At 34.4% G+C, this 21,715-nt stretch overlaps 3 protein-coding genes across 3 annotated transcripts; 2 read left to right on the top strand and 1 right to left on the bottom strand.

The window, feature by feature from the left end:
- Positions 1-156: 156 nt before the first annotated feature.
- Positions 157-1,555, top strand: LOC113512423 (60S ribosomal protein L44). Its single transcript, XM_026896305.3, has 3 exons — positions 157-308; positions 450-623; positions 1,389-1,555. The coding sequence occupies exons 1-3, from the start codon at positions 306-308 to the stop codon at positions 1,524-1,526; spliced, it is 315 nt and encodes a 104-aa protein (XP_026752106.1). The 5' UTR covers positions 157-305; the 3' UTR covers positions 1,527-1,555.
- Positions 1,556-1,941: 386 nt separating this feature from the next.
- LOC113512535 (WASH complex subunit 3) lies at positions 1,942-3,597 on the bottom strand. Its single transcript, XM_026896434.3, has 3 exons — positions 3,371-3,597; positions 3,134-3,298; positions 1,942-2,845 (listed from the first exon to the last, which is right to left on the bottom strand). Exons 1-3 carry the CDS (start codon positions 3,425-3,427, stop codon positions 2,561-2,563), a joined length of 507 nt encoding a protein of 168 aa, XP_026752235.2. The 5' UTR covers positions 3,428-3,597; the 3' UTR covers positions 1,942-2,560.
- Positions 3,598-9,386: 5,789 nt separating this feature from the next.
- Positions 9,387-15,577, top strand: LOC113512462 (pre-mRNA-splicing factor SPF27). Its single transcript, XM_026896360.3, has 5 exons — positions 9,387-9,607; positions 9,697-9,860; positions 13,144-13,356; positions 13,930-14,083; positions 15,324-15,577. The coding sequence occupies exons 1-5, from the start codon at positions 9,533-9,535 to the stop codon at positions 15,453-15,455; spliced, it is 738 nt and encodes a 245-aa protein (XP_026752161.2). The 5' UTR covers positions 9,387-9,532; the 3' UTR covers positions 15,456-15,577.
- Positions 15,578-21,715: the final 6,138 nt, after the last annotated feature.

Raw genomic sequence — 21,715 nt, 5'->3', positions numbered from 1 at the left:
GAGATATATACGGCCTTGGATACTAGGAAGAAGAGTGTTATAGTTGTGATTCTGCCTGTTGACGTTTGAGAAGGGAGACAGAAATACACATTACCATTTCGTTTTGATTTGATTTCTCTAGTTGATAAATTAAAAAAAAGGAACGCTGAAGATTATTTTAAATCTACGATCGATTGCGATTTCGAAACAATTAATATTGCAACGATTATTTGATTAGGCAACACTACTTGTTCAAATGTCACTGTCAATTAGTATTTATATTCCTTTTTGACGTTTGTTAATATCGTGTTGAAGGAAAATCGAAAATGGTTCGTATTTTTTTTCAATTTTTATCTATTTAAATCCCAAAATGTTGTAAAGGAATTATGATAAATTGTTACTAATAGACTTAATCAAAAAATTATCTATCAAATCGCTCTTATATTTTGACTTTTAATTTTCAAACACAGGTGAACGTACCAAAACAGCGTAGGACCTACTGCAAAAAATGCAAGTGCCACAAGACTCACAAAGTGTCTCAGTACAAGAAATCAAAGGAAAGGCACGCTGCGCAAGGTAGAAGGCGTTACGATCGTAAACAGCAGGGTTATGGTGGTCAGTCCAAACCCATCTTCAAAAAGAAGGTTAGTTTTCAACATATATTACTGTGTACCGCCGTAATAAATACTAAGCATTGCTTCTCGAGGAAATCTTTAACTACCATTATCAAAGGAACAAAGATAAATGTTTATCCCAAATAATAATGTGAAGTTATTTTGACATTTAACTAATGTTTGCCGTGTCCTAATAAGTTTCATTTTGTAATTACATCTGTAGTGTTTAAAGATGTAAGATCTTATAACATGTGATAAATGATTGAATTGAATAGATATGGCAAAATGATGCAACTAAAATAATCTAAAAAATACTTATTTATGTAAACACTATCTCGCTCAAAAAACTTATTACAAAGTACCTGAATATTATTTAAATTTTACAATAAAACTATCAATATAAAAATTACATATAATTTGAAATTTTTATTATTTCTTGTAAATTAGTGGACAAAAACCTACTATGTTACATCAGCTATATCTTTAAATAGTATAAATCAATCACAGGTCATGTTCTTAAATATTGAAAATTGTTACTAAATTATTTAATAAAAAAATATAAACAGTGAAGTTTAAATCAAGTACCTTTAACTGAATGAATTATATATAATATATATGTTATTCATATATATTTAAAAAATATATATGAATAACATATATATTTTTATGCGTGGATTATATGCATTCATAGTCAAAATGTAGATCTAATAAAACAACACTAAGTAAGGACTAGGCATAATAGTATCTATGTATAAAAAAAAGTTAAGAGATATTAAAAGTAATAAATTTTTTCAGGCAAAAACCACAAAGAAAATTGTACTCCGTCTGGAATGCGCCGACTGCAAAGTGCGATCACAGGTGGCACTGAAGCGTTGCAAGCACTTTGAGCTCGGAGGTGACAAGAAGAGGAAGGGACAGATGATTCAGTTCTAAGCTGGCTAATAAATAAGTTTAACACTTAATATTCTCTTTTATTTTAATGGTTAAACATCAATAATACAATATAATATTCAGCCTTCATTTTTTAATTATTCCATTTAAAATCAGTTATATATATATATATATATATATATATATATATATATATATATATATATATATATATATATATATATATAATTGCAAATGAAAAGAAAGTAATGCACTTTTCTTGAATTATTGTGTTGGTACTTAATAATTTTAAATACTGCTAATAATTAATTCCTACAAAAAATATTAATGGTCATAATAAATAACAAGATACAAATTTTGCTGAGTCAACCATGCCAAATATGGTACATCAGATACCTTAGGTTACCAAAACATATCCTGTTGGTAATGAAATTTATATGTAACAAAAATTTCTATGTATATTTATTTATTTATTATTATTTGACAAAAAATAAAGTTACAAACAAGATACAATGGATAAATACATTGGAACTATAATAGATTATATAACATACAAAAATATGATAAAACATATGTATCTTATGTGACCATACATTGTGGTCAATACTGAAGCTCAATTTTTGGTATCAAAAATAGTAATTACTACTTGCATTACATTACAGCAAAATCATTATTTCAGGGATCAGTATCAATTACATTCTACAAAATGAGCATTCCGTTAGTCATTAATTTTTTTTATCTCATTATTTAGAGGCGTTTATCCTATAAGGATATGTCAGCCTCATCATACCCTAACCCTATTATAAAATACCTCGCATACTTAAAACATTGATACATAAATGAATAATACACAATATGTTAGTAGTCTATTTTCATAAAGGGAATTATTGATACAAAAATATAGTAATAGAGTAATTTATGAAATTGAAATTTTAATTCAGTGATTATTTTGTTGAATAGTATCACATAATAAACGTTTTATTCTTACAAAAGAAATTGTTTACATAATAGTAAAAAATTTACAGACTAACATAATAAAATGTACACTTCTAAACTACAAAAATTATGTATTTATATCATTTATTGACAATTTTTTCAAGTACATTAGGATCTAACCCTTCCATGGACACTTTTAACTTGACTGCTTGCAGTGGAACACCGACTTGAACCATTTTAACAAATCTATCATACTCAGGTTGGCTCTGGCTCGTCTCCTTGCTCTCTACCTCTTCATTCACATCTTCTGAATCCAATTTTGTATTGGCTTCATTCTGATCGACCATGTCTTCTGATTTTGTGACTGTGTTTTGTGTTGGCTGGGTTTCTGTTTCTACTATGTTTGCCTCGGGTATAGATGACAACTGTCAATAAAGGGATATAAATATTACATGGCCTAAAAACTAGTTTTGCAGGTTACATGTTACCAAACATAAGTCTGAATTGTTCTTCAAGTTTAGAAAAAACAAATTAGTAATTTAATGTATTGGTCCCATAAACATTTAAAGATTAAATTTTAAAATATTGTTAGATTTACATACCTAAATAAAGAATTCTCAGATAATTAAGAATTAATCAAGTTATTCAAGATTTAAAGGTTAAAGTTAAGATAACTAGAATCTAATGTTAAATTTATATGAATATGTACTAACTCTAGCTTCTAATAACACCATGGCAGCTTCAACCTTTTCGAGTTTCCTTTCAAAGTGCATTAATTTTTGTTCGCATTTCTTCATAAAATGATTCATAAACTGCACTGTAGTTACTAAGAAATGATTTATAAATGCTAATGTACGCTTCTGTTGCAATGCCGCCACCTAAAATGTTCAGTTTAAATTTAGATTATTGAAATAAAAAATGGTCTTGCAGCTTTATTGAAAGACTACTACCTTAGTCAAATCTAAATTTGCAATTTCTTCTTTCACCATTGCCTCTTGCATTGTCATTATATATACAATATTACTTACATACAATCGGAAAAAAATTGTTCACTGGTCAAATGAAATCTATTTCTAGTTATATTACTGTATTTGTGTGTTTTGGATTTTAAATTGAAATTTAGTAAAACAAACAAATTGACAATTATTAAAATTGGTTGACTTTGACAGTTACAAGAAAATCCGTAATAAAATTTTTATCAGACAAGCATCCCTTGAAACAATTTTTTGAAGATTTATATTACCTTCCTTGACCAACATTAAGTTAATTAAACCAGGTCGATATTTTAAAAATAGTGTGTTGCAGATTCAATTTAATATGTAAGAATGAATTCTTTTTATTAGTGCACGTACTGGCCACTTATACTTTTTTACTATTAAAAATGTAATGCTTTCCATCGATTCTATTTAAATTTAGTAAAATGGATGTTGGAAATATAATATGTATTTTATTTATCTCGTCGTCCTTATAAATATATAACAGTTTAGCCGCATTTGCATCGCAATTATCACAATTTTCAACATAATGCTATATTTAAAAATGCGAGAATAACATTATTTATTAGAAGAAAAAACATTTTCAACAAGATATAGCTTTATTCTTCTCTCTCGGATATCCTCAAATACGGATACTGATATCCGGAACATCGTTATTCCATACATTGTGACATGTTAAAGGAACGTGTCATTAGTCACGTTTACAGATATAAGGCCAGTTTAAATCAATCCGTTTAAAATGAAAGAACCCCTTTTAAACCGAAATAAGCTCTTTATATAGACTTAAAGCGGTTGGTATTAACTATGTTTTTCTTAATTTTAACTCTATGTTTTTCTTAACTATGTTTAACTTACATTTTATTGAATCCATTATTGCTTATTATTACAATATAATCCTAATTTCGGATATAACGGAGTACCTACAAAATCTATAAAGATTTTTAGGTAAAATATAGATGAGGCCTGCTATAGATAACTACAGTTGGGTTACTTTTAAAAGTCCATCCTAACAGTTCACATGTCTTCTACTGAATTTAGATAGCTGAAAATGAGCTTTTAAATGTAGACTTCTAATTGTAAGTACTTTCGCATGCAGTTTACTAGCCTACCTATCAAATCTAATAAGTTACTAGTTAAACACAGATTGAAAATAAGAATAAACTAAAATATAAAATAATATATTTGATATGACAAGTAGGTATACGGTATACCTATATACTTAAGTTTTCGTGTAGGAGGTAATATAGGTATACTTTATATTGATTTTTCTATAAACTAATTAAAATTAAACATGATGTCTGGTGACCAAAAATTATCCATAATGATGAGTAAAACGTAGTTCTTATATTTTTGTAGGTGAGTTGTCAACAGTTTAAAACAATTTATTTAGGGTTTAAAACGGCAACATTTTATTTAAAACGTTTTAAATCTGCGATTTTACATCTATAGATATGTTACCATATCATAGTCACTTTAAGAAATTAAAGGGAACAGGAAATGTAATAGATTTAAGATAGAATATTAGTACGTATATTTGTAGTGAAAGTAATTTTTATTTCGACAGAACATTAACTAAAAACAAGTTGCTAGGTAACGCACAGATAAAGAAGAGCACTGTTATCGTTAGACAAAAATCTCTTAACAAGTCACATTTTGATTGAGTATTGTTGCATGTGTCAGAAAAAGATAGTAATGTAGTATACGAAACTCTTTACAAATACTGGTTTGTTTTTCTATTATTGACTTAAGATTGTGACATTCCTTTTCTAACTACTATTGTCTGTAATAATACCAATGTATCGTTATTTTTAGTTGAATTAAACCAATATTTCCCTATGGTCTATATCGTTTTGTATCAATTAATTCAACTAATAAAATACAACTAATTATGTCAAGAAAAAACCGTAACAAGAAATTTGAATCCAAGATGATATCGTCAACTCCAGGGCCGGCTTCAACAAGTTTGTCGCGTTACCTACGGCCGGAAAGATTTGAGTTAGATCCAAGCTCTACCGATGCTGATTTAGAATGGACACATTGGATATATACATTCGATAATTTTTTGTCAGAAAGTATTGGTGAGTTTACGGAGGAGCATAAATTAAAAATCTTGATTAATCACTTATCTCCCAGCGTTTATGTGTACATAAAAGAATGTAATGGTTATAAGTCAGCTATTTCAATTCTAAATAATACTTACATTAAACAAAAAAATGAAATACATGCACGTCATATCCTTGGCACTCGAAAGCAGCGCAGTGATGAATCTATAGATCAATACTTGCGCCAACTTAAGCTTCTTGCTCAAAAATGCTACTTCAAAGATGTTAAAGCTGAACAATATCGATCTGAATATATTAGAGATGCATTTATTGCTGGTATTTCCTCACAAAAAATTCGCCAACGTTTATTAGAAAATTTTGAACTCTCACTTGATCAAGCTTTCAATCAAGCAATTTCACTCGAGATGGCAGAAATTAATTCCCTAGCTTACAATGGTAATTCTTTGCCCCTTAATTCTGCTGATGCCGTTATTTCATCTAATTCACAAAAGAAAACTCAAATATGTTCCCTGAACAACAACGATGTATCTACTGTACGAGATAATTTGGCTGAGTCTACTTTAGCTGCTGCTTCAAATAAAAGAAGATGTTTCTTCTGTGGCAGTAATGTAATTCATCAGCGAATAAAATGTCCAGCTTTGAATAGTACTTGTCAGATTTGTTCTAAAAAGGGACATTTTGCTAATGTTTGCCGAAGTAAACAAACTATGAATGCTGCTGTAACAAACGAAAATGATACTAATTATTCTGTGGAGGTTGCTGCTATATCAGCAGCTTCTTTACCAAGTCTACATAAGGCAACTGTACCCGTTATTATTAATAATTATCGTGCCGAAGCTCTTATCGATACCGGAAGCTCGATAAGTTTCATAAATGAAGAATTGGCGCAACTCTTGAAATTGAGACAGAAACCTTGTCAGCAAATTATTACTTTAGCTTCACTTAATCATACATCTCCAGTCACCTGTTACTGTAATGCTACTATACAATTATATAATTACTCTTACAGCAATGCCAAGTTACTAGTTGTACGTAACTTATGCACTGACATTATTTTAGGTCATGATTTGCTTAAAAATCACCATTCTTTAGAACTCCAGTTCGGAGGTCCCAGAGATTCTTTGAAGATATGCAATGTTATGGCTGCAAATTTACCTAACGCAACTCTATTTTCAAATTTGTCGCCTAATATCAAACCTGTGGCAATAAAATCAAGGCGCTATAATGATGATGACCAAAAATTCATTTCTGAAGAAATTCAAAAGCTATTAAAAGATGGAATTATAGAGCCAAGTATGTCATCTTGGCGAGCACAAGTCCTAGTAACTGGTGGCGGTACGCATCGAAAACGTCTTGTTATTGACTATTCACGAACGATAAACAAATTTACAGAACTTGATGCGTATCCATTGCCGAACATTGAATTTCTTGTATCTAAAATTGCTCAGAATAAATATTTTAGCCAAATAGACCTTAAAAGTGCTTACCATCAAGTGCCGATTCTGCAAAAGGAAAGACCTTATACAGCATTTGAAGCATGTGGTAAATTATATCAATTTACACGTATACCTTTTGGAGTTACAAATGGCGTATCAGCATTCCAAAGAACGATGCAATATATTATTGATAATGAAAATCTTACAGATACTTATGCTTACTTAGACGATGTCACTGTTTGTGGAAAGGATAAACTTACCCATGATGCTAACTTAGCCAAATTTATGACAGCAGTAGAAAAATATAAAATTACTTTAAATAAAGATAAATGCAAGTTTGGCTCTGAGTCTATTAACTTATTGGGTTATACTATAGAGAATAACACTGTAAAGCCTGATAAAGAGCGTCTTAAACCATTACTTTCTATGCCTGCACCTACAGACTTAACTTCCTTGAAGAAAATATTAGGTATGTTTGCACATTTTTCTAGATGGATAAACAATTATTCTGAGAAAATAAGTCCTTTAATAACGAATAACTCATTTCCTTTATCACATGAGGCAAGCAAATCATTTGAAAGTATCAAGAAAGATATTGCAAATGCAGCTTTGGTAGCAATTGACGACACACAAATGTTCACTGTCGAAACAGATGCTTCTGATCATGCTTTGGCAGCAACGCTTTCGCAAAATGGACGCCCTGTAGCATTATTTTCCCGATCCTTAACAGATTCTGAAAGAAACCATTCGTCAATAGAGAAAGAAGCATCAGCGATTGTTGAAAGTCTACGTAAATGGCGTCATCATTTAATTGGAAAACATTTTCTTTTAATAACTGATCAACAATCTGTCTCTTTTATGTTCAATCAGAAGCATACAAGTAAAATTAAGAATGAAAAAATAGAGAGATGGAGACTGGAACTGTCTTGTTTTAAATTTGATATTGTCTATCGACCTGGTAGACAAAATATAGTATCAGATGCATTATCAAGAGTTTGTGCTAGTACATTTTCACGTAAAAATTTATATCAACTGCACAATACTCTATGCCATCCAGGAATCACAAGAATGGCTCATTGGGTGCGTTCTAAAAATTTGCCCTATTCTCTTGTAGAGATTAAAGACATGACTGCGAGTTGTCCTATTTGTGCCGAGATAAAACCTAGATTTGCAAATAGCAAAGGACGACTTATCAAAGCTACTTCTCCATTTGAAAGACTCAGTTTAGACTTTAAAGGGCCGTTACCTTCGAATACTGAAAATAAATATATATTAACTATTGTTGATGAATTTTCTCGTTTTCCATTTGCTTACCCGTGTAAAGACGTATCATCAGGAACTGTCATAACGTGTTTAAAGGACCTCTTCTTTACTTTTGGAACGCCTCTATATATTCATTCAGATCGTGGTGCTGGATTTATGTCACAAGAATTTAAAGATTTCCTACTAAGAAATAATATTGCTTGTAGTAGAACTACACCTTACAATCCGGAAGGAAATGGTCAAGTTGAGCGATTGAATGGGACACTGTGGAGAACCATCCAATTATCTTTAAGATCCAAGAACCTTGACATACGATATTGGGAACAGGTACTACCTCTAGCATTACATTCCATACGCTCTTTGTTATGTACTGCTACGAATGCAACTCCACATGATAAGTTGTTATGTTTTCCCAGACGATCTGGTAATGGAATTTCTTTACCTTCGTGGTTAATGATTCCTGGCCAATACTTTTGAAGAAAAACGTAAGAAAAAGTAAATATGATCCTCTAGTAGAAGAAGTCGAATTGCTAGAATCCAACCCAAATTATTCTTTAGTACGTTTTGCTGATGGACGAGAGGATACTGTATCTAATAGACATCTTGCCCCAATTAATAGATTAGTTGGAGATATAGCTAACACTGACGAAATTGAAAACTCCGATCGATCTCGAACCGATACAGATACCGAGAGCTACAACACCACGACTGAAACCGACAATTTGAATGCTGATGGCACTGGGCCTTCAATGGTGGTCGATTCGTCTCAGCGGCTTATTCGTGAAAGAAGACCACCCGCTTATTTAGGGGATTATGAATTATAATAACTTAGGTTTTTTAAAAAAAGGATGGGTGAATGTAGTATACGAAACTCTTTACAAATACTGGTTTGTTTTTCTATTATTGACTTAAGATTGTGACATTCCTTTTCTAACTACTATTGTCTGTAATAATACCAATGTATCGTTATTTTTAGTTGAATTAAACCAATATTTCCCTATGGTCTATATCGTTTTGTATCAAGTAATATTAATTATACTGTAGTAGCGAGTAAAAGAAAAAATAAAATAACAACAAAAAATATCTTACTCATACTTTCAACCTTTATTATATCTGTTTTATATGTCTGTTGATTCACTATCTTTGACTGGGATTGGTAACATAGTTTTATACACATTTCACATCATTCCAGCAACTACGTTCTATAGTTACTGACGTATTTCTAGTTACATTCATCCATGTCATTTGTTTGTGATTAGTGTGATTTCTGTTTACATCTTGTGTTTTACAATTAACATCAATTTATTTTGAGTTTTGAGTCTTTACAATAAAGTTTTAAAAATAAAAAAATAAAAATGGCAGGAGAAGTAGTTGTAGACGCTTTACCATATATTGATCAAGGTTACGATGATCCCGGAGTTCGCGAAGCGGTAAGAAATAATATTTCTAACCTAATTTTAATTACTTCTAATTTTTTTGTGCTATTTAAGGTCATTAATAAAAACACTGTTTCGTTTAGGCTCTAGGTATGGTAGAAGAAGAATGTAGAAGATATAGGCCAACAAAAAATTACTTGGAAAATGCGGGTCCCGAACTGAGTACAGCATTTGAAACAACAGCTCTGCAGCGAGAAATGGAGCGTGTACAGCAGCGACTACCAATGGAGCCGCTGTCCATGAAAAGGTAGGTAAATTCTTTGATACTTTTTTTTAGAATGTATAAAAATAATTGAATAAGGAAACCACCATTAAAGACTAAAGGAAAAAAAAATAAAAGTTATTTTGGAAAAATGCAATTGTACGTGACATAGAATATCTTTAAGGATTAAGACATGAAAGTGACAGGGTTAATATTTTTTAAAATATGTACATAATGAGACTGTAACATTACGCCCCAAAGGTCATTTAATTTTATTGTAAATATATTTTATGGGTTTATATTGTTATTGTAAGATACTTTTTGATTCAGGGGCAATTTCGATGTGAAGGTCTATCTATCCTATTTAAGAGCTGCACTTCTGTCGGTGGAGCTCTCGCCACTCACTACGATTGTCAGCGAATGTCTTCACCTCTTAATACAACACAACACCAACTTCTTCCTTGATCTGCCTTTGTACAAAAGTCAATTGCTTGGGTACCTCTGTCCCATTCATGTTTCAACCGTGAAGCAGCTGTGTTTGCATGGCTGTGTTTCGGTTTGAGGGGTGGGATATAGTGTGAATTTACTGAGTACAGAGGAATAATACTTGAGTCCTCAGGAATGGCAACGCATGGGGGGTATCATGGGCGAAACAGTATACTCTGTTATGTCCATGGTACTGCTCATGTCTATAGGCGACGGTTACCACTTTCCATCAGGTGGGCCATCAGCTTGTTTGCCATTCTAAGTTGTATAAAAAAAAACACAGAATTAAAATTATTTGTGGAAAAATTATGGTAGCATTATGAGAGACCTTTTAGAATTTTATTCTTGAATGACTTGGGATGGTCATTGAGGGAGTTATATTTTGCTTCTGTTCCCGGTTTGATGTTAATATTGACATGATAGTTTTAATTTTACCAAGTATGTCGTCAAAAAGCGTTCTGTAATTTACTAGGTTGTTTTGTAGTATATATTTTGTATTTATAATAAAGGTCTTTGAACCTGTATCCCAAATCGTTATATCACCATTGATTATGGGGTTTATTTCCTTACAGTCACCACTTTTATCTGTAGTTAATGATGATTAATATATATTTAAAGATTAAAACATGGAGGTAATCAATATGTTTTTTTAAATATGTACGTAATTAAGTTAGAACAGTTATTACTTCATAAAGGTAATGCAAAAACATACATGTGTATGTATACGAGGTTTGTCCGGAAAGTACGTATAAAAGTTTTTTAAAAATTTTATTTTACAATTATTCAGGTAAATCAATTTTATCCCCTTCAAAGTACTCCCCCTGTGACATAATGCACTTGTGCCAACGCCGTTTCCACTGTGAGAAGGCTCCTTGAAAGTCCTCTGGTTGTAGGTTTCTCAGCTGCCCCGTCGTAGCTTTTTTTATCTCATTTATGTCCCCCAAATGCCGCCCCCGAAGTACCAATTTGGTTTTTGGGAACAAGAAGAAGTCACACGGGGCCAAATCCGGCGAATAGGGGGGTGTTCGGTCACCGTAATGGAATTTTTACTCAAAAACTCACGGACAACAAGAGAGGTGTGGGCAGGGGCATTGTCGTGGTGAAGAATCCAACGCCCCTCTCGCGCCAATTCTGGACGAACTCGTGCCACACGAGCTTTGAGGCGTCTGAGCACATCGACGTAGAATTTTCCATCAACTGTCTGGCCTGGAGGGACGAATTCTTGATGGACAATCCCCCGAACATCGAACTCTTTCTCGGCCCTCTCTGAATCTGTCACGCCTGTCTTCCACATTAAAGAAGTAGAAGGAAGTATCAGGCAAAGGTCTTTGCATTACCTTTACATATACGAGGTCTGTCCGGAAAGTTCGTATAAAAGTGTTCTGGAATGCGAGAAAGAGGAGTGGGGTGGCCAGGTAAGCGCAGGACCCCTTCCTTATGTCCCTAACAATGCTTCAGTTCTGGTCTGACCGCCGTGCGGTGCGAACTGGCTTGTCACGCCATCTGTGAAGTTACCTCTTAACGAAACCCCGTCGGCATGGAGCCCGCTTCCGTTGAAGAGCAGCGCGTCGTAATCAAGTTTCTCTCGAAACTCGGCAAGAATGGCCGTGAAATTTTTGCCGATCTCAGAACAGTTTATGGGGATGATGCTGTGAAGGAACCAACCGTCCACAAGTGGCTAAAAAGATTCAGAGAGGGCCGAGAAAGCGTTCAAGATGACCCACGTTCAGGACGTCCTTCCACTTCACATTCCGACGAAAACGTGGAAAGAATTCGAACTTGTGTTAATGGGGACCGTCGTTTAACGGTCAGACAGGTGGCTGAAGAGCTTAATTTGGGCAAAACCGTGGTCCACGAAATTCTAAGAAACGAACTTCAAATGAAAAAAATTTGCGCCAAGATCGTTCCCAAGCTTTTGTCCCCGGATCAAAAATCACGAAGAGTTGCTTGCTGTGAGGACTGGTTGGAAGCCGAAGAGAATGGTGACTTTTTGAACCGAGTCATCACTGGAGATGAGTCTTGGTTCTACGAATTTGATGTCGAATTAAAATCCCAAAGCAAAGAGTGGAAGACATCCGGGGAACCACGAACAAAAAAATCAAGAAAATCCCGCTCAAATGTCAAGACAATGTTGATTGTTTTTTTCGATGTTCGGGGATTGTCCATCAAGAATTCGTCCCTCCAGGCCAGACAGTTGATGGAAAATTCTACGTCGATGTGCTCAGACGCCTCAAAGCTCGTGTGGCACGAGTTCGTCCAGAATTGGCGCGAGAGGGGCGTTGGATTCTTCACCACGACAATGCCCCTGCCCACACCTCTCTTGTTGTCCGTGAGTTTTTGAGTAAAAATTCCATTACGGTGACCGAACACCCCCCTATTCGCCGGATTTGGCCCCGTGTGACTTCTTCTTGTTCCCAAAAACCAAATTGGTACTTCGGGGGCGGCATTTGGGGGACATAAATGAGATAAAAAAAGCTACGACGGGGCAGCTGAGAAACCTACAACCAGAGGACTTTCAAGGAGCCTTCTCACAGTGGAAACGGCGTTGGCACAAGTGCATTATGTCACAGGGGGAGTACTTTGAAGGGGATAAAATTGATTTACCTGAATAATTGTAAAATAAAATTTTTAAAAAACTTTTATACGTACTTTCCGGACAAACCTCGTATATGTATGTATGTATGGTGTTGATGATGATGTATGATACTTTCCATTTCTTTTCATAGGTTTTCAATTAAACTAGTTATTTTTTGTATGTATTTTATATGATATCTATCAAATAGAGATTGATTTTGATGGTTATTTTTTTCATATTCATTGTTACAGTCTTACATATTTACAGATATGAGTTGCCACCACCTCCGGCTGGGCGTCTCGGTGAGCCAGCGGCCTGGTCCGAGTCAGTGGACAACTCACACGCACAATTGTCTCACCAAGCGACTAGAGTATTAAATCTGGAGCTGCAGCTACAATATGGGTCTGAAGCTTGGAGGTCATATTTGAATACACTACAGGCGTTGGTCACCAGGTCGCAAAATATTCACACACAGTTAAGGTAGCTTATTCAGACATTTTTTTCTAATATTTAATTTTTTTTTTAATCAGCATCATCTGGTCAGACTTTAACTGTCCATTGCTGAATATAACCCTCCATAATCTCCATATATATATATATATAGAGAGGAATATATATATATATATATATATATATATATATATATATATATATATATATATATATATATATATATATATATATTTTTTTTTTTTTTCTTTATTGTACTTGTATGCGACGATTAGTTTAACAACTTGGCAAGGGAGGACTTATCTCTGAAAGAGATCTCTTCCAGCCAACCCAGTGTAGTAAGAGAGAAAATAATTTATTTTTGGGTAATCCAGTGCAGAAAAGGTACCAGTGAAAATAATGTAAATACATCAAACACTATTGTGAATAAATAAATAAATAAATACATAAATAAGTAAATAGATAAATATATATAGATATGTATAAGTGCATGGAATTATCATGTACAATTGGTTAAAAGATGTGATTTTAATTTTCTCTCGAAGGAAGTAATGGAAGGATGTTTATTATTTATTATTAACAAATGTTAATACTTGAATACAGGAAGCAAATAGCGTCAGTGAACTGGGAGCGCAAGCGGTCGCAGACGGCGAGCGGCGCACGGCTGCGGGCGCTGCGGCGGCGCTGGGCGCAGCTCGTGTCCGACAACTACCGCCTCGAGAGGGCCGTCATGCAGCTGGAGGGGCAGCTGCACAAGGTACGCTACGCAATAATATAATATAATGGAATGCTAACCCCGCCTGCACCAACCACATACGCTGGCGGAGCACCAATGAGGGATGATAGGTGAGGATGAAAAGGCAGGTCTATTTTTTATGGGTGAAAACGGCATGGTACCTGCGCTATCGGTATACACTGGCGGGGCACCAGTGAGAGATCAGTTAGCCCATTGTGACGAATTCAATGATAAATTATTTAAGATAGTTTCCAAAGGGAACCGCGTGGAGGTCGACCTGATAGGGTACATTGATGGCAATGTAAATGATAGGACTAAGCTCCCCATTACTAATATTCCCTTCCCCCCTAAAAGGCAGGTCAGTTAGTCCATCGTAATGATTACACTGGAAATTCAGCTCGATGTCTTCCAGGGAGATCATATGGAGGTTGATCTGGCTTATATATTGCTAGCAATATTAGATATTGTACAGATATTTGTTATATTCAAAATTGTGTATACAATTAAAAAAAAAATCGGATGAAAATGGAATGGTAACCCGTCTACGTTATTGGTATACGCTGGCGAGGCACCAGTGAGGTCTGATAAATAAGGATGAAGGCAGGTCAGTCAGCCCATGAACATTGACACAGAATACACTGTGACAAACACTGCCATGGGTGTTCATCTGTAGGCATACGTAAGGGCAAATATGCCTTCATAATTTCTGTATTTCACTGCCATATCTCATAGTTGTTTAAAAGAAAGTTCTGTTTAGCAATAGATACATAAATGGGACAGGTATATCTTAATAACAGGTATATACAAATTTATAATTTATGTAAATATATATTTATTTTAATTTTGTACAACTGTTCAGCACTACTACTGCCCACTCACTACTTCCTGTGCCACTTTATTATTTTTTATACCACTGAGGTAGCAAACAAGCATACGGCCCACCTGATGGTAAGCGGTTACCGTAGCCTATGAACGCCTGCAATACCAGAGGTATTACGCGCGCGTTGCCGACCCTAAAGAAAACTCTTTACCCCCTTTTTGAAGAACTCCATGCTGTAGTCTCTCGGGAAAAACTCGGCAGAGTGCTCATTCCACAACCTGAGTGTTATGGAATTTGCCACTGTGTTAGGTCGACTGGAAGAAATCTCTCTTAGAGATAAGTTTGCCTTTGCTAACATTGTTATTCACTTATTGTTGTTACTGTATGTTTTAGTGCAATAAAGTATATATGCATAACTTATGAAAAAAAAAATTATTTCAGGCAAGGGGTCAAGCATCAGCTGGTGATGATGAGCCGGCAGACTTGGAAGCAGTCAAGATGTTACCAGATAAGCTCAATTCGGAAACAGAGAAGGAGGTGCAGAAGAAGATTGAAGACATGTTTGCAGATTAGTCATTATATATAGGGACTTTAGTGTCTATGGTGGAATTTAACATCTTTGATTGTTTATGTAACAATCTGGTAATAAAAATATTGGTTTGAACAAATCAAGTTAGAATAAAATTCAATGTAAATAAAGCAAGATGGCAATAAATATCTGTTGCTGTTCGCGCAATTTATTCTATGGGAAGTCGTGAATCATTAAGTGAAAATTTAAAAAAAAGCAAAAATTCTTACGGTAACTTCAAATACAAATACAAATGAGTTTATTGTGGATCATAGGTCAATGTATTACATGAGTTAAATAGTATCTCTATGTCTTGCTATTTATTTATTTATTTATTTATTTATTTATTTATTTGAAAATTTCTCACTACACTTACAGTTTCCCAAAACGTGTAGTGAGCCAAAGTTTTATTTCACAAACTTACAAATTTTGTACAACATTTTAAAAATATACTTCTTTTGTAATTAAATATGTCAATATCTGGCTGCTGAGCAATCAGAGAATTGAGCAGAGAAATAGCCTGATACGTGGGAGCAAACTGAGCAGTACAGGTACGAACCGGCGGTGCCGATAGTAGTCTACAAGCACGCAATCGCATGCAGCGTTGGGGTGCGTACAAAGAACAACGGCTAAGAGTTACAGGATTGTCTATTCCGCCGTTGAGCAACTGATAATAGTGCATCATCAAATTGCACTTTCGCCTTACCTCGAGCGTGTCTAGACCTACCATACCGGATACGAACAGTGATGGGTACAAATAAGGATAGTAGCCGTAAAGTTTACTATATAGAACACGTGCAAATTTCCTCTGAACTCTTTCTATCATTATCTTGTATTTTGTTTCATGAGGGTTCCAAATAATTGAATTGAATTCTAAAATGCTTCGTACAAATGAATAATATAATAATAATATTGCACCTTTATCTTGAAGTTGTGCCGACTGTCTTATCACAAAACCTAACGATTTATATGCACGACTACAAACGATGGTTATATGATTATTAAAAGTTAAAGCAGTGTCCAGCGTAAGGCCTAAATCGCGTATTTGTGACACACGTTCAAGCGGCGTACCAGATATATTGTAGACATAAGAATGGGGAACACGAGACCGCGTGAATGTGACCGATTTACACTTTGAAATATTAAATTCCAAGTTATTATGTCCAGCCCATGCCACAACGTTGTCAATATCTCGCTGTAGAGTTACACAGTCTTCCATGGTTCCGATAGCCATGAATAGCTTCACATCGTCAGCAAACATGAGACACTGAGCAGTGTTAACAACATCTGGCAAGTCATTGATCATAATTAGGAACTGCAATGGACCCAGGGTACTACCCTGGCTTACTCCGGAGTCGGTAACATAGGATTCAGATCGATAACCATGTAATTGGACGTATTGCGAGCGATCGGAAAAATAACTAATAAATAATTTTAAAAGTTTAGGTGTAAATCCTATCTCTGAGAACTTTTTTAATAAAATATCATTGTGAACGCGATCAAATGCTTTTTTGAAGTCAAAATATGTCACGTCTACTTGTCTATTATGATCCATTTCAGTAACTGTATAATCAACAAAGTTTATCAGATTAGTAGTAGTCGACCTACCAGGTCTGAATCCATGCTGACAGTCTGTCAATTGAGGCTGGACTTGCACCGAAATAAGTCTGTTTAAAATGGATTCAAATAATTTTCCTAAAGCTGGAAGTACAGCAATTGGCCTATGATTTGAAATTTGGGATTTAGAACCATCCTTGGGTATAGGTATAACCCTGGACACTTTCCATAGCTGCGGATAGGTACTTGTTGTGATAGCCAAGTTCATTATATGTAGGAGCGCTTCCTCTAAAACTCTTATGCAATCTTTAATAATAAATGACGGTATACCGTCAGGCCCAATGCATGTCCCCACCCTCAATCGTTTTACTGCTCGCTGCAGGTCGGTTAGCGTTATATTCTCTATAGCGACGCGAGCAGAGAGTTGGGAACACCTTGCCTTGCTTTCAGCCAGATTGCCAGATAAGACAGGTTTATCGTCTAAAAAACTCGATTTAAAATGTTTTGCAAATGCATTTGCAGCATCTATCCCAGTCACCACTTCCCCATCATGATCGTATAGGTCTTGGCCCCTTCTATTAGAACGTTGATTTCGTATAAACTCCCAGAAACTTTTCGGATCATTCTTTATATTAACCTCAGTTCGCGTGATGAAATTTTGATAAGCTATCCTAATTAATTCTTTTGTACGCTGACGATAAAATTTAAACATTTCTCTATTGAATTCTTTACTATATTTTTTATACTTTTTTAAGTGATAATACTTATTTTTTATATTTTCTATAATTTCTTTCGTATACCATCTCGGATATTGATATTTATAATTACTGCAAAAATTTTTAATAGGGACATTAGATTCTAAACAACACGAGTGAAATATATCATAAAAATAATTCAATGCTACATCAACATCGTCACAAGTGAATATCTGATTCCACCTTGCCGAAGCTATCGATTCATATAGTGAATGTAAGTTCGATTTTTTAAAATTCCACTCAGTGACTGATTCATGCGACCGAAAGGTACAAGCGCGCGGACCCGCGTGCCGCGAACGCGGCATCGCGAGGTAGATGCCGAGTGGTGGATGATGTGCATCTGCCGGCACTAGCGGTTTCACATCCTCATACATTTGTACATATTCACTGCTCAGATTGCTTAACACTAAATCTAGAATGTTACCATATTTATTTTTTGTTACATTATATTGATTCAATTTACAAAAAGCAAGCAAATAACTATATTGTAGAATAACATTTTGGCTACAGGAATTTAAGTTAAAGTCGCCCAGTATGACGACATCCAAATTTGAATATTTTGCGATTACATTCTCTAAAACTAAAAACGTATTTAAGTATTTTTCATCATTCGAGTTAGGCGGTATATAAACAACACTGAATACAATTGTTTTAGATTTCAATGTGACAAGTGCCATCACTATTTCAATCTGCTCCGTGTACCCACTAATGTTTAATATTTGTTGGACTTTGTAATGCGAACGTACTGCTAATAGCACTCCACCCCAACCGGCATTATTTGGACGGTCTCGGCGTACTATGGTATAACCGTCGGGGAACACTTCCGCATCAAATATACTACTAATTAAAAATGTTTCCGTTAACGCATATATGTCAGCTGATTCACTGAGTATTGATAACTTACAAGTATGTAATTTAGAACGTAGTCCTCTAACATTTTGATAAACAATTTTGTGGTGTTTATACTTGGGCGGTATCATCGATTTTCTTGCGAAATCCACTACGCCAAGGTCTGATGTAGACATCCTCTATCCAATTTTCAGATGCTAGGTACTTATCTAGATGTTTTGTAGGCACAGATAACTTAAATGACGCATAATCTCCTCGCGACTTCAGCGCTTCGGCAGAACAGTTATCTCCCGGGCAAATGGTTCGGAGATATTCATTAACCTGTTCAACTGTAGTGCCGATTTTCACATAATATAAATGTAAATATGACTTCCGCTGTGCAGCCGACAAAGTAATATTATTGTCAGTAGGGATGGCCGTACCACGAGTAACGTTGACGAGCGAGCGTCGAGTACGCGGTCGTTTTATCTCGATCCATTCTCGCGCGCTGTCCGTTGCCTCAGCCCCCAGTGTCACTCGTCAACGTAACTATAGCTTCGTGGTTATTATCGGGCGTCGATGGGGCACACGGAGTAGGAGGTCCACCTGTTGACGTCGTTGCCCGATCCGTATTGTTTCGCATTGTTGCCTTTTTTGTAGCACCTGCAATTGCTGATGACGCACGAATACGAGCTTCACGGATTGGTCGTAGCCCAGTCTCCGATGTCGAGCTACCCTCACCATCACTAATAATAGATTTCGACGAAACTTTTTCATCACCGATTAGATTTTTAATTAGCTTGTATTGGTCAATAATAACTTTCTCGAGTGATAAAACTTTACTCTGTAGTGAAAGCACTGTTTTAGTTAACTCGCGAATAGCAACTTCGGTACTTTTAGTAGACATTTCTATTTTTTTAGAAACAAATACGTAGAGCCGCACTAACTTGCACGAATCGACGATGCTAACTTACAAGCGTACAATATATGAAACGGTTAACCGTGTATAAAACATAACATTTAAAATTATATAGTGAAACAAAATATATTTATATGAGACATTATTTTGTACAAATGATCACTATTTATCTTTATCATTGATATATTCGTCCAGGCTATAATAACATTTATTTATTAACATATCATGAAGGTTCTTTTTAAAAACATTTACCTCAGTCAATCCTTGTATATGTTTTGGTAATTTATTATAAATTATTACAGCTTTACATAATATACTGTCCTTCATCAATTTTCTTCATCAACTTCACAAGACATATAGGCAAACATATTGTATATATGTGCAGGAATTTTCAACTGTTACTTAAAAAAAAAAAAACGATTTGAGTAATCTCAACACTGGATACAAATACAAACTTGCTGTTCTGTAGCATCGTTTAGAAAAAGTTAATAGGTCTCTTATGGGAATTGGCATTAAATGCTATAATAATATACCGAAGAATATTTTGGATCAAAAACACTTCTTGAACAAAGCCTTTTAACTCTAAACGATTACTCGAATGACAAATGTGCATGGTGTTAGTCGATCGTGCTCTCTCTCTCTCTTCGTCCTCTTCATTACTGAAGGTCGTGTCCTTGAAAGGTGTCCGTTGCCTCTCTTATGATGTTATTCCATTGTGCACGGTCTTCAACTTCACGCATCATGTCGCGCAAGTCGATCATGCACGGGCTGTTTTATGACCATATAGTTTTAGACATAGTACATTTAAATAAATACACATAATGGTAACAAAAATTTAAAAGAGTAACTGTCGAGCTTCTTGCAGCCTCTTCTCAACAGATAACAATTTTCTGAACGCTGTAGTAATTTTAAAAAATGACGATTTAAAAGTGCTTGTAAACAAATCTATTTAAATAAAGATGATTTTGCATTTAAATTTGCAAAGAATTTGTATTGTGTTCCAATATTCATATATATTAATGAATGCTAACTAGTCTAGTGAAATATAAGATTCTGGAATAGTTAAAAAAATTATAAATTTTAGTGGTAAAAAGTGTTCACACAGGCAGATGTCTGAAATGAGACTGTACTTGTAGAAATACAGTGAACTCTTTATATGAGCAACTCATTTGAACCAATTTCAATAAAAAAGGAGGGATTCACTAGAGGGAGACTTTGTACAAAAGTCGATTGCTTGGATACCTCTGTCCCATTCGTGTTTCAACCGTGAAGCAGTTGTGTTTACATGGCTGTGTTTCAGTTTGAAGGGTGGGATATGTCGTGAATTTACTAGATACAGAGGAATAACACCTAAGTCCTCAGGAATGGCAACGCATGGGGGGTATCATGGACGAAACAGTATACTCTGTTATGTCCATGGTAGTACTCATGTCTATAGGCGACGGTTACCACCTTCCATCAGGTGGGCCGTCAGCTTGTTTGCCGTTGTAAGTTGTATAAAAAAAAAATCTTATTGGGAAAAGTTGCTTACAGGGAAAAAAGGATTATTAAAATACTTACCGTCTTGAAAATATTTTTAATTATTTCTCTTACTAAATAAGCTGAGTAGAATAAATAAAATATAAAGAATGTTGCATATAGAGAGGTTGCTTATATATAACGTTCACTGTAATAATATTTATTTATTTATTCATTTAAATTGTAATACGTAGGTAACAATGGATGGTAAAACAAGATAAGTCCTCTATGATCAACCCCATATATCGAGGTATACATATTTACAATAATATAAGAAAAAAACAATTTATATAAAAAAAAAATCAACAATGTCACATTTATAGTAAAAAATTATAATATTATGGAAATTTATTACATTTATCTTCAAGGAAATCGTCAATTGAATAGTATGTTTGTATAATAGTATGTATGTCTGTTTACTAGGTTATTAACATATTTATAAGCAGAAGATTGTGAAGTTTATAATCTATGATTACATACCAGTTCATTATAATTCTATCCATTCATTTTCTGCTACTGAACATTTGTTTCGAATGAAACCACTATTTTGTATTACTGTGGCCACACGCATGAAGAAAAAAAATTGTTACTAATTTTATGCATTCTGAGTTTGTTTTTGTTTTTTTTTTAATTTTTTATACATGTATCTTTTTTTACCTTTTTTTTTACTTTGCATTTGTGTCTGTTG

Source organism: Galleria mellonella, unplaced genomic scaffold (assembly GCF_026898425.1).
Source record: "Galleria mellonella isolate WM207_F2 unplaced genomic scaffold, CSIRO_AGI_GalMel_v1 utg56, whole genome shotgun sequence".
NCBI lineage: Eukaryota > Metazoa > Arthropoda > Insecta > Lepidoptera > Pyralidae > Galleria > Galleria mellonella.
Note: the sequence above shows the minus strand (reverse complement) of the source record. Positions and strands in the feature narration are given on the sequence as shown.